The 12605-nt window shown below is 35.3% G+C and overlaps 1 protein-coding gene across 1 annotated transcript; it reads right to left on the bottom strand.

Moving 5' to 3' along the window:
• Positions 1 to 11390: 11390 nt before the first annotated feature.
• LOC122751732 (olfactory receptor 2AJ1-like) lies at positions 11391 to 12337 on the bottom strand. The gene is given in 2 exon segments (XM_043998880.1): positions 11391 to 11932; positions 11935 to 12337. Coding segments are annotated over 2 exon segments (942 nt in total). The 5' UTR covers positions 12335 to 12337.
• Positions 12338 to 12605: the final 268 nt, after the last annotated feature.

Here is a 12605-nt window from a genome sequence, read left to right as displayed (position 1 = left end):
TCTACCATCTCTGACTGGGCATAATCCTCCTCTTACCTAACTTAAAGATCTGTAGTACTTTTGTTACCTCTGGAGCTGCCTACAATCCCATCCATATTCTCCTTGCTCTGCAGATGCCCAATATGCACAAGATGTAGAACGAACAACTCTCTCTCTGTCTCTATAGCAACCATAGGCTTCTGGCCCAGGCAGGGGTTTTAAAATGCAACCTTCTCTCTGCACTGAAAACAAACCATGTTTACCCTATCCTTGGCAAAGAAACTGACGTTCTTCTGGGGAGATTATAGACTGCTGTGCTTATATGTTCTCTCACATTTATGTCATTCCTTTCTTCTAATTAAAATTTCAAGGGAGGCACAATGGTATGATAAAGAGAGTGGACTTGAAATATCAATAAAAACGATGCTTTAGTCACATCTCTGGTACTTACTGGAATCTTGTTCCCTTGGCTCAACAGTAAAATGATTCCCAATACTTTCATCAAAGGACAGTAGTGATAAACATTCTTTGTACATTGGAAAGTGCTAGATAGAGTAGTGGTTAGGGTATTGGACATAGAGCCAGAAAGAATGGCATTACAATCCTGCTTGAGCTACTTCCTAGAAGTGTGACACTGGGCAAGTACCTTAGCTTATCTTAGCCTCAGTTTTCTCATTCTTAAATTGAGGGTAATAGCACCTGAATCATAGTGTTGTTGTGAGGACCAGATGGGATCATCTAAGTAAAGGGCTTGGATAATCTCAGAGTACTTTATACATGCTAGCTTATCACATCAATGTAAGCTGTATTTAGTTGTTGAAGTATTGCTTATATTTGAATCTTCAATAAAAATAAAGAATGACTTTACACAGACTTGCCTAAATGATTCCTTGCCAATAGTATATCTGCAGTCAGAAAGACCTGGCTTTGCATTCAGGCTCTGGCACTTACTGCTTAAATAACTTTGATTAAGTCACTTAACTTCCTCTGTTTCCTCATTTTTAAAATGAGGATGTTGGACTTGGTGATCTCAAATGTTTCTTTCAACTCTAAAGATGTGATGCTCTAGTCCTAGTTTTGATGGCCTTCTCACCTCTAAACATGATATTCATTAACAGATCCATTGGATGCTACTTCTTGGCTGGTCCTGATGCAATTTCCAAAGCTACTTTCAAAAGGGAAAGGCAGAATTGAAATTATATATATGTTCTTTCCCATTATCTGGTTTGCTTAAACCTTCTGTTTCTGTGGCCACTGCGCTGCCTAGACCCTCAGGCAGCACCTTTATAGCCATCTCCTAATTTTACCCCAAATACTGCACTTGAGTGTGTTTATGTGGGCATTTCTTTGATCCTGGACCCACAGACACACCACCATTCATACAACATCTGTCTGGTGATTATTGTTGGCTTTTATATTGAGACTGAGTAATAGTGAAGAGAGGTTTTCTGAGTTGCTCATAACTCTTAGAAGTTACTTCATTCAATCCCTTCATTTAAATGTATACAGACTGACTTTCAGATATGAGAAGGGACTTGCTTAACTTTAAATTGAAGGTTCCTGGTAGAGGACTGTCTTTGTCATTTCTTTGACCATGACCATGACCATGAAAGACTTCTCTTTTTCCTTGCTCCTATAATTTGTTTGTGATGGCATCCTTCATGTTCAATTAATGGAATCACTCAGGACTTAATATATGATGTGAGATGTTGGTCAGTACTAGTATTTGATGTTGATCAGTACTAGTTTCTGATTTCCAGTTTTTTCAAAGGCTTTAAAAAAAATTAAATAATGAGTCTTAGCTACTAAGCTAGGATCACTGGGTTTATCGAAACACTATGTCACTGTGCTCATTACTTCCATATATTTTGTAAGAAATCTGTCCTAGTGATCCATTCCTCTATTTCTTAGCTAACACCAAATTGCTTTAATTATTGATGTATTCAAATAAGATTCAGTAGGTTTTATTCTTTTCCACTTTTTATATTATGTCTCTAGGTATTCTTGGCCTTTTATACCTCCAGATGAATTTTGTTATCATTTCTGTCTAGTTCTATAAGGTAGTATTTTTTTTTTTGGTGAGGCAATTGGGGTTAAGTGGTTTGCCCAGGGTCACACAGCTAGTAAATGTTAAGTGTCTGAGGCTAGATTTGAACTTAGGTACTCCTGAATCCAGGGCCGGTGCTTTATCCACTGCACCACCTAGCTGCCCCTATAAGGTAGTATTTTGATATTTTAATTTGGATTATAAATTACCAATTTTATAAGTATATTAGTTTAGATAGTAATGTAATTTTTATTCTATTAACTCACCTAGTCATGAGCCATCTATATTTCAACAATTATTTAATTCTGTCTTTATTTGTTTAATGAGAATTTGTAGTTGGAAGAAGGCCAGAAAGCAATGAGTGACTGGTCTTTCTAAATTAAGATCTTTCCCAGGTCTCATTTTGTCTGAGGAAATGCCCATTCAATGAGTAAGAGCAAGGTAAGAATTGAGACAAAAGATGGCCTAATTTAGCAAGCCTCTATAGCTCATTGTTTAGGTTGTGAAGACTTAGAATGAGTGTTAATAACAATTGTTTTCTGTACTTTAGGAAAATCACTTTAGTGACTGAGTATAGGATAGACTGAAGTGGGGAGAGGCTTGAAGAAGGCAAACCTACTGGTAGATTATTGAAGTAGCCCAGGTATGACATTGGAGATAACATATTTGAGAGATTTTATAAATGGAAAATCAATAGACCTTGGCAACAGATTGGATATGAGGGATGAGAGATAGTGAAATGTTCAGGATGACTTGTTGGTTGTTATCCTGTGGGAATGGGAGGATGATGTTGCCTTTGACAATAATAGGGAAGCTGGGGGGGCAGTGGTAAGGGGATAGGTTATGAGTTTGGTATTGGACATTTTGAACTTAAGTTGTCTATTAGATTCCTAATTGGAAATGTGTGAAAGTTACAGTTAGAAATGCAAGATTAGAGGTCATCAGGGAGATTGGGCAGGACAAAGAGATTTAAGGATCATTAGTGTTAAGGGCTAAAATTCTAGCTAGTCTGTCTAAAATATCTAATGAGTGGTCGCCAATAAATTATAAGCTTTAGCAAGAGTTAGACTTTAAGCATTTATTAAGGAGAATAAGAATTTGGTAAAGAGAGAGAGAAAGGTCTAGATTCCTATCTATTAAAGGGAGAGCACATTTCTAGCTCCCTTCTCCGCCAGCGTCCTCAGGAAAGAGAGCGAGACTGAGCGCCAGTCTCTTCCTTCCTCCTCCCACTAGTCCGCGTCACTTCCTGATACCAAAGACAAGACTCCTGGTCTTGCCCTCAAAGACCTTCGCTTCATGGGCAGAACTCTTCTACAGTTAGTATCCAGCAGGTGGCGTTATTCCAATCGTTACAGTCCCCCCTGTTGTTCCTCAAGAAACAAAATGTTTCCTTGACGGAACAGTAAAAAGAATATAATAACTATTGCTAACTAATAATATGTGAACAACAATATAGAAAAGGAAGAAAGGAAAGTTTTGTCCAGAGGGGCGATTTTTTTTTTGTCCTCATGAACCGACGCTTTGACATTAGTCTTGCAAAGGGAGGGCCTCTGCAGAGAATACATGTTACAGATGGTGTATATTATAACAGAAAGAGAAAAAAAACAACAAAAACAACAAATCAAAACTGTTCATTTAAAGTCTCTGAAAGTCTTTTCTCAGATGTCCTCTAGGTGTAGTCGTGGAATGGAAGTCTTTTCAGGGGTTGATGTGTGGATGCTGGTAATCAGCCAGGAAAATTTCCTACAAAATTGAGCTTAACACAACTTTAAAATAGCTTTGTCAATAATCAAATCAAACAATGAAAGTTCTCAAAAACATGTCTAAGGGAATTCAGAATCTTAGTTGTTACACATGAAACATATAATAAAACAAAAATTGAACCATTCTTTAAAATTATAATATTACTATAGTCCCCCCCTTATGGAGGGTAATTGAGAAGACAATTGCTACGATATTAATTATTAAAAATAATTTTTATCTTTGTTTCATCACTTTTTGCATCATCTGCCTAATTATCCTCATGCCACTATGAGAAATTTAAAAATCTAATATAATTGGTAACAGGTGTCAAGGCCAAATTCAACACTGTATTTATCATGACACCTGAGATAATTATGGGGGTTACCATAAAAGAACAGAGAAATGATGGGATATGAGCATTCCCACACTTGAGCAATATGTACTGCCCATGCAGTATGCCAGTCTTAAAATAGGTGGATGGAATATATGTCCATGCCACTGAACATATTGGAGGAAACTGAGTCAGACTTAATCAGATGCATGGGATTGAGATGTCCATGGCATCAGGCATATAGGAGGGAGCATAGAAGCCAGGTGTAGGAGCGAGATGGGTGGGATGAATACTTCCAGCCATCTGTACAATATTGTGGGGAAAAATAAAATAAAATATTAAACCAAGAGAATCCAACCTCAACATTTGTCAAAAGCCGTTCCCTCGGCCATACCTTGACTTCATGCATGTCTCCCCTCATGTGACAGTTCAGTGTCTGCTCTTGCATGTATTCCTCTTGTGATTGGATGGCATCTTGGCCAACTGGCATCTGATAACTCAGAATAAAGGTAATTAGTGTCTTAAATGATAAGTTCCCATAATCCAAGTCTCATATGGATTTAAAAATTGAGGATAATAAATGATTGCAAAAAATGTGAATACATCTTGACTCAGAACACAATATATAATTATGCAACAATTTCAAATAATACCCCTTTTTTTTTTTAGTATACAATTACTTTTGTGAAAAATCAGAACATATTTAAATACAAGTTAAAGCACAACAGAATCTCAAAGAAAACTTTTTTTGAAAAAAAAAGAAAACTTTTCACATTTTTTGCAATCATTTATTATCCTCAATTTTTAAATCCATATGAGACTTGGATTATGGGAACTTATCATTTAAGACACTAATTACCTTTATTCTGAGTTATCAGATGCCAGTTGGCCAAGATGCCATCCAATCACAAGAGGAATACATGCAAGAGCAGACACTGAACTGTCACATGAGGGGAGACATGCATGAAGTCAAGGTATGGCCGAGGGAACGGCTTTTGACAAATGTTGAGGTTGGATTCTCTTGGTTTAATATTTTATTTTATTTTTCCCCACAATATTGTACAGATGGCTGGAAGTATTCATCCCACCCATCTCGCTCCTACACCTGGCTTAAGGGGGGAAATGTGGTAAAATATGAAAGTTTTTAACAGTCGGTTAGGATAACTGAAAGACGCCAGTTTTTCAAGGACCACCCTTTTGGGGAGGAGATGAACAGTCCGCCTGCTGCGCATGTCAGACTGCCTGCCGGGTTGTTTTTTTTTTTGACTTCCGGGGTGGAGAGAACGGAAGTAGCCTTTTTTTTTTGCCTGCTTGGCGGGACTCCTGACGGCGCGGCAGGGACTCTCTCGCTCTGTCAAAAGGTGGCCTTGTCGGTTGGTGGCCTTGTCGGTTTGGTGAGTTGTTATAAGGAATATAGACTAAGCTTAGACTTAAGACGATTTGTATTGTGTTTCTACTTTCCTATCCTTCTAACCAACATCACCTTGTGACTATCATAACTATAAATAAAAAGGTCTATCTAGAAAACCAAAAAAAAAAAAAAAAAAAAATCTGTTAAGGGCTAAAATTCTAGCTAGTCTGTCTAAAATATCTAATGAGTGGTCGCCAATAAATTATAAGCTTTAGCAAGAGTTAGACTTTAAGCATTTATTAAGGAGAATAAGAATTTGGTAAAGAGAGAGAGAAAGGTCTAGATTCCTATCTATTAAAGGGAGAGCACATTTCTAGCTCCCTTCTCCGCCAGCGTCCTCAGGAAAGAGAGCGAGACTGAGCGCCAGTCTCTTCCTTCCTCCTCCCACTAGTCCGCGTCACTTCCTGATACCAAAGACAAGACTCCTGGTCTTGCCCTCAAAGACCTTCGCTTCATGGGCAGAACTCTTCTACAGTTAGTATCCAGCAGGTGGCGTTATTCCAATCGTTACATTAGCATAGAGATAGTCATTAAATACATGGTTGCTGATGAGATAAAGAATAATAGAAGAGGGCCCAGGATAGAACCCTTTGGTAGACCTATCATTAGAGGGCATGACCTATGGGAGGATCCAGCAAAGGAGACAGAGAAGGAATGGTCAGATGGGTAGGAGGAGAACTGGGAAAGAGTGAGTATCTTGAAAACTCAGTAGATGCCATCAAAGAGAAGAGAGTAATCAACACTGTCCAAGGCTGCAGCAAGGTCAAGGAGAATGTGGACTGTGAAAAGGCCATTAATTTTGACGACCAAGATATCGTTAGTAACTTTGGATAGAGCGATTTTAGTGGAATGATCAGATCTGAAGTTAGATTATAAGTGACTAAAGAGAGAGTGAGAAGAGAGAAGGAGAGTTATGTAGTGTAGTTGGACTTTTCATGGAATTTATCCCCAAAAGGCAGAGGAGATATAATATGATCATTAGCAAGGATAGAAGAATCAAGTGAGGATTTCTTTTTAGGATGGAGGAGACATGTGCATGTCTGTAGATAGTAGGAAATGAGCAAGTAGACAGGGGGATATTGAAAAGAAGTGATCCATTAAGGATAACAGAGGGGCACAATCTGTTGGAGGACACAGAAAGGAATGAATCATTTGAGCAGGTCTAGAGGGGTTAGCCTTCTAAAAGATTAAAGGTACTTCATCATGTGAAATGGAGTGAAGGAGATAGTGTGGAGAGTAGAATAATGAGTTGGCAAGGCAGATGTAGTAGGTATCCTTGCAGCAGTGAGGGCTCAGTTGAGATCAGTAATTGTGAATGTGTAGTTTCCCATTCAGAACAGTTACATGATTTTCTTATTTTTGTTCAGCTACATGTTTGTAGGAGTGAAGGTAGTAAATGATAGGAATGATTCAAGGCTCATTACAGTGAAATAATAAGGGAGAGGGACTCAGGAGAAGGGTACAATGTGCATTGTGTATACAGCACATTGTTATGCACCAAGAATAAGTATAGAAAAAAAGTAGACAGCCCAGGTTCCCAAGGACTTCATGTTCTATTACACAACAGAAAAGGAGGTAGGTTGGTAATATGGGAAGAATGAAAAGCAAAAGTCAGATAGATAGAAGGATAAATTGGTAACATTAAAATATATTCATCTATATGTTTGTGTATATAAGCACACACTGGGCAGATTAATGAATTGGTTACACAATTAAAAAAAAACTAGAAAAAGAACAATTTAAAAATTCCAAATTAAACACTGAATTTAAAATCATGAAAATTAAAGGTGAGATTAATAAAATTGAGAGTTAAAAAACATTAAATTAATAAATAAGACTGGGAGTTGGTTTTATGAAAAAAAGAATAAAATAATAAAAAACTGGTTAATTTGATTTAAAAAGAGAGAAGAAAACCATATCATTAATATAAAAAAATGGAAAGAGTGAATATACCACCAATGAGGATGAAATTAAAGCAATTATAAGGAGGTATTTTGCCCAATTGTATGGCCATAAATTTAACAATTTAAGTGAAAATGGTAGAACATTTACAACAACAATAAAAATAAAGTACCTAGATTAACAGAAGAGAAAATAGAATATCTAAAAAAAATTTAGAAAAAGAAATTGAACATGCCATAGATGAGATTCCTAAGAGAAAAGCACCAGGACCATGTGGATTTATAAGTGAATTCTATCAATCATTTAAAGACAAACTAATTCTAAAGGTAATTCTAATATTAAATGAATTATTTGGAAGAATAGGCAAAGAAGGAATTCTACCAAATTCCTTTTATGAAACAAATATGATACTGATACCTAAACCAGGAAGAGCAAAAACAGGAAAAAGAAAACTATATAATAATTTCATGAATGAATATTAATTTTAAAATATTAGCTAAAAGATTACAAAAATATGGTACAAAGATTATGCATTATGATCAATTGGGATTTATACCAGGAATACAGGGATACTTCAAGAAAAGGAAAACAAGTAACATAATTAATTATGTCAATAAAAAAGGGGGGAATCCACAAATAATTATATCAATATATGTACAAGAAGTGTTTGATAAAATTCAACACTCATTCTATTAAAAACATGAAAGTATGGGTATAAATGGATTTTTCTTTAAATTGCAAAAAAGCATTTGTCTAAAATCATCAGCAAGCATTATTTATAATGGGGATAAGCTAGAGGCCTTCTCAGTAATATCAGGTGTGAAACAAAGATCCCCACTGTTAGCAATATTTTTCAAATTTGTATCTGAAATACTAGCCATAGCAATGAAAAGAAATAGAAGGAATCAGAATAGGGAATGAGGTAATAAAACTATGTTTTTGAAGATGATATGATGATATATTTGCAAAATCCCAAAGACTGAACTAAAAAGTTAGTTACAAAAATGAATAATTTATGCAAAGTAGCATGTTATAAAATAAATTCACATATATTCCTATATATCACAAATAAAACTTTGCAAGTGGAGATAGTAAAAAATACCCCATTTAAAATAATTCTAGACAGTATAAACTACTTTGGCATATACCTGGCAAAAAACCAAAACAAAACAAAAAACCAAAACCACAGGAAATAAACAAAACTATATTAAAATAAACTTTTTATACAAACAAAGTTAGATTTGAATAATTGGAGACATACCAATTGTTCATGGGTAGGCAGGATTATTATAATAAAAATGACAATTTTACCCAAAATATATATTCAATGCCATCCCAATTAAATAACCAAATATATTTTACTGAATTAGAAATAAATAATGAAATTCATTTAAAAAAAAACAACACAAAAAGTTAAGAATATTAAAGGAATCAATAAAAAACACTGCAAAGGAGACTTAGCAGTACCAGATCTTAAACTTTTAAGATAATAATTAAAACTATCTGGTACTGGCTAAGAAATAGAAAAGCAGATCAACAAAATATAGTAGACATATAATTACAGCAGTGAATAAACATAATTACCTTGTATTTGACAAGTGTAAAGACTTAGGATTTAGGGATAAGGATTCATTATTTAGCAAAAATTGTTCGGAAAGCTGGATAGCAGTTTGGCAGAAACTGGGCATAGACCAAGATCTTACATCATTTACCCAGAAAAGGTAAAAATGGCTGCACAACATAGATATAAAAAATATTTTACAAAATAATTATAAGAAGATGAAACACATTAGTTATTAGACTTATGAATTGAAGTATTCATGAATAAACAAGATATAGAGAGCAAAGTTAGGTGCAAAATGGATAATTTCAGTTACATTACATTAAAAAAAAAGATTTATATGATGAGCAACTATAGCCAAGATCAGAAAGAAAGCAGAAAATGGGGGAAATATTATAGACAGCTTCTCAGAAAAAGGTCTCATATCTCAAATATATAAATAACTTTGTTAAATCTATAAAAGAATATGAGTCATTCTCCAGTTGATAAACGATCAAAGTATATGAACAGGCAATTTTCTGAAAAAAAATTTTGAAGAAATCAAAACAATTTATAGTCATATAAAAACCCTCGAAATCATTATTGATTAGAGAAATGCAAATTAAAACAACATTGAGATATCATTTTATATCTACCAGATTGGCTAAAATGATTAAAGGGGAAATGAAAAATGTTAGAGGGGAAGTGAAAATTTTTTAAATTTATTTGTTGAATTTATTGCATGAATTCTAATTTAACATATATCAAGAATGATGTTATTGATTTCTGTTTCAGTCACTCCACTGGACAACAATTTCATATGGAGAGGGTAGTAGATAAACATTAAAATAATATTTACGGAGGCAGCTAGGTGGCGCAGTGGATAGAGCACCGGCCCTGGAGTCAGGAGTACCTGAGTTCAAATCCGGCCTCCGACACTTAACACTTACTAGCTGTGTGACCCTGGGCAAGTCACTTGACCCCAATTGCCTCACTTAAAAAAATAATAATAATATTTATGAATTGTTTAAAAGCTCTGTGGTTCACGGATAAATCTTTCATTGTCATGGCTGCATCAAAGGTACAATCAAACTGTGTTGTTCTTGGTATCAGAGCTTGACATTGTCAATGAATTCCTCACTGGTGAACTAGCTGGAATTAAACCAATCCATGCTCACAGCAGGACTTACTCTCAGAAAGTGAATAATTCACACACACACACATACACACACACACACACACAAATTCCTCTTCTCCACTGACAAAAGGAAATATTTTTATTTTGAATAAATAGAAGGTTCACTTATGATGGTGTGGTTGCAGATGATCTTGCATTTTCCATTTGCACCACTGAATCCAAACAAGTAGCTAGGATTCTGGATCACTGGTTGATACATGAGTTGAACTTCCTACAGATATAGAATTTAACTCTTATAACTTTCTCTACATGTGGGAAAATTGGGATACAAATTCATTGTTGGTGGAATTGTGAAATGATCTAACCATTTTAGAGGGCAATCTGGAATTATGCCCAAATAGTTATTAAACTACTTATACCCTTTCACTCTACAATACCAGTGTTTGGTCTATTTTTGAAGATAATTAGGGGAAGAGGAAAATAAGCAATATGTTCTAAAATGTTTATAACAACTCCCTTCATGGTGACAAAATCTATCAATTGGGAAATGGCTGAACAAGTTCTGGTATATGGTTGTAATGGAATACTACTGTGGTATAAGAAATGCTGAGCTCAGTGATCTTAGAAAAAACATGGAAATGCATGCATGAAATAAGTGAAATGAGCAGAATCAATAATACATTATATACAGTAAGAACAATATTGTTTTAAGAATGACTTTGAGGAAAGAAGTTATTTTGACTATTATAAATCCCCAAGTTAACTATAAAGCACATATGAAGAAAGATGTTCTCTGTATTTAGAGAAATAACTAATAAATAGGAGTGTATATATAGAATAATTACACATACATATATATAATATATGTGTATGTATGTATATACACACAGACATATATAAACCTATTTGTGTCTAATAGTGGTTATCTCAGGTGGGAGGAGGGAAGAAAAAATACATGATAACGTTATTGTATATTTGAAAGTAATAGCCAGTTGTATATAAGAGATTTGCAGTTTCATGTGTAATCATCATTTTTATTACATTAGTTATGGAAATGCTTGATTTATTCCATAAATTTAAAATAAAATAAAATAAAACAAATAAATAGAAAAGTCAATAGGTTTTCATGGGAAAGGCTACAATGTGAATTGGCTGACTTGATTTCATTGTGTCTCTTTAAAGTTAGTAAGAAGAATTATTTTTGTTGTCAACAGGGAAAATCATGATTGCTACTTGGGATATTCTCCACACATTTCTAACAGATCATCCATGGACATTGAATCTAATTTTAAATCAATATTAATTTTTGTGTCTAAGTGTCTTTCCTAAAACCTTCTTCAGGGCACATAAGACATCTTTATTTCTGAGGCTGTAGATAATAGGGTTGAGCATGGGAGTGAGAATGGTATATAAGATGGCCAAGACCTTGTCCTGACCTGGAGTATGATAGGATCTTGGCCTCATGTATGTAAAGATAAATGGCCCATAGTACATGACAACCACAGCCAGATGGGAGGAACAAGTGGAGAAGGCTTTTTTCTGGGCCTCCGCAGATTTAATGTGAAGCACAGTATGGAGAATCTGACCATAAGAGGCAAGAATGATGGAAAAGGGAATTAAGAGGAAGAACACAGCACTCACATAGATTCCTCCTTCATAATGTGATGTGTCAACACAGGAGAGTTTCAACATGGCTGGGATTTCACAGAAAAAGTGGTCAATGGCCCTTGTGCCACAAAAGGGGAGGTGCAGTACATAAGTTGTGTGAATTGTGGAGTTGATGGTTCCCACAAGCCAGCACCCAGCAGCCATGAGGACACTGATGCGATGGTTCATGAGGAGGGATAATGTAGTGGCCTGCAGATGGCCACATAGCGATCATAGGACATGGCTGTGAGAAGAAGACATTCTGCACCCAAAAAGATGAGGGAGAGGAAGATCTGGAATCCACAACCTGCAAATGGGATGGACTTTCTGCCAGATATGAAGTTAATGACCATTTTGGGAACGATGTTGGAGATGTGCAAGATATCCATGAAGGAGAGGTGGCTGAGAAGGAAGTACATTGGAGTGTGGAGCTGAATGTCAAGGCGGATAAGGAGAATCAAGGCTGTGTTCCCCATTATTGCCACCATAAAAATGATGAAAATAAGTGTTAAGAATAGAAATCCATACTGGTTTGGATGCAATAATCCTAACAGGATGAAGTCTCTAGCGAAAGTCTCATTCTTTTCTGCCCACATCAATATTACTTCACCTTTTCACCTAAAGCCCAAAAGACAAGTTTTAGAAAATGAAGATTAGATAAATACAAAGCCCAGGACTAGGTCAGGGGCTATAAAATGATGACAAAAGTAATTTCATTGATTTAGGTCAATAAATTGCAATTGAAAGAAAACTAAATGCATTATTTTAAATAACTGAGTCCTTGGGCTGATCAATTCATTGAGTAAAGTGGTGAAAAAAAAAATCAGTGGCTCATATGGAGAGTTCGACACATAACTCAGGAGTCCT

Source organism: Dromiciops gliroides, chromosome 3 (genome assembly GCF_019393635.1).
Source record: "Dromiciops gliroides isolate mDroGli1 chromosome 3, mDroGli1.pri, whole genome shotgun sequence".
Classification (NCBI taxonomy): domain Eukaryota; kingdom Metazoa; phylum Chordata; class Mammalia; order Microbiotheria; family Microbiotheriidae; genus Dromiciops; species Dromiciops gliroides.
The sequence above is the reverse complement of the archived record's forward strand: the minus strand, read 5'-3'. Positions and strand labels throughout refer to the sequence as shown.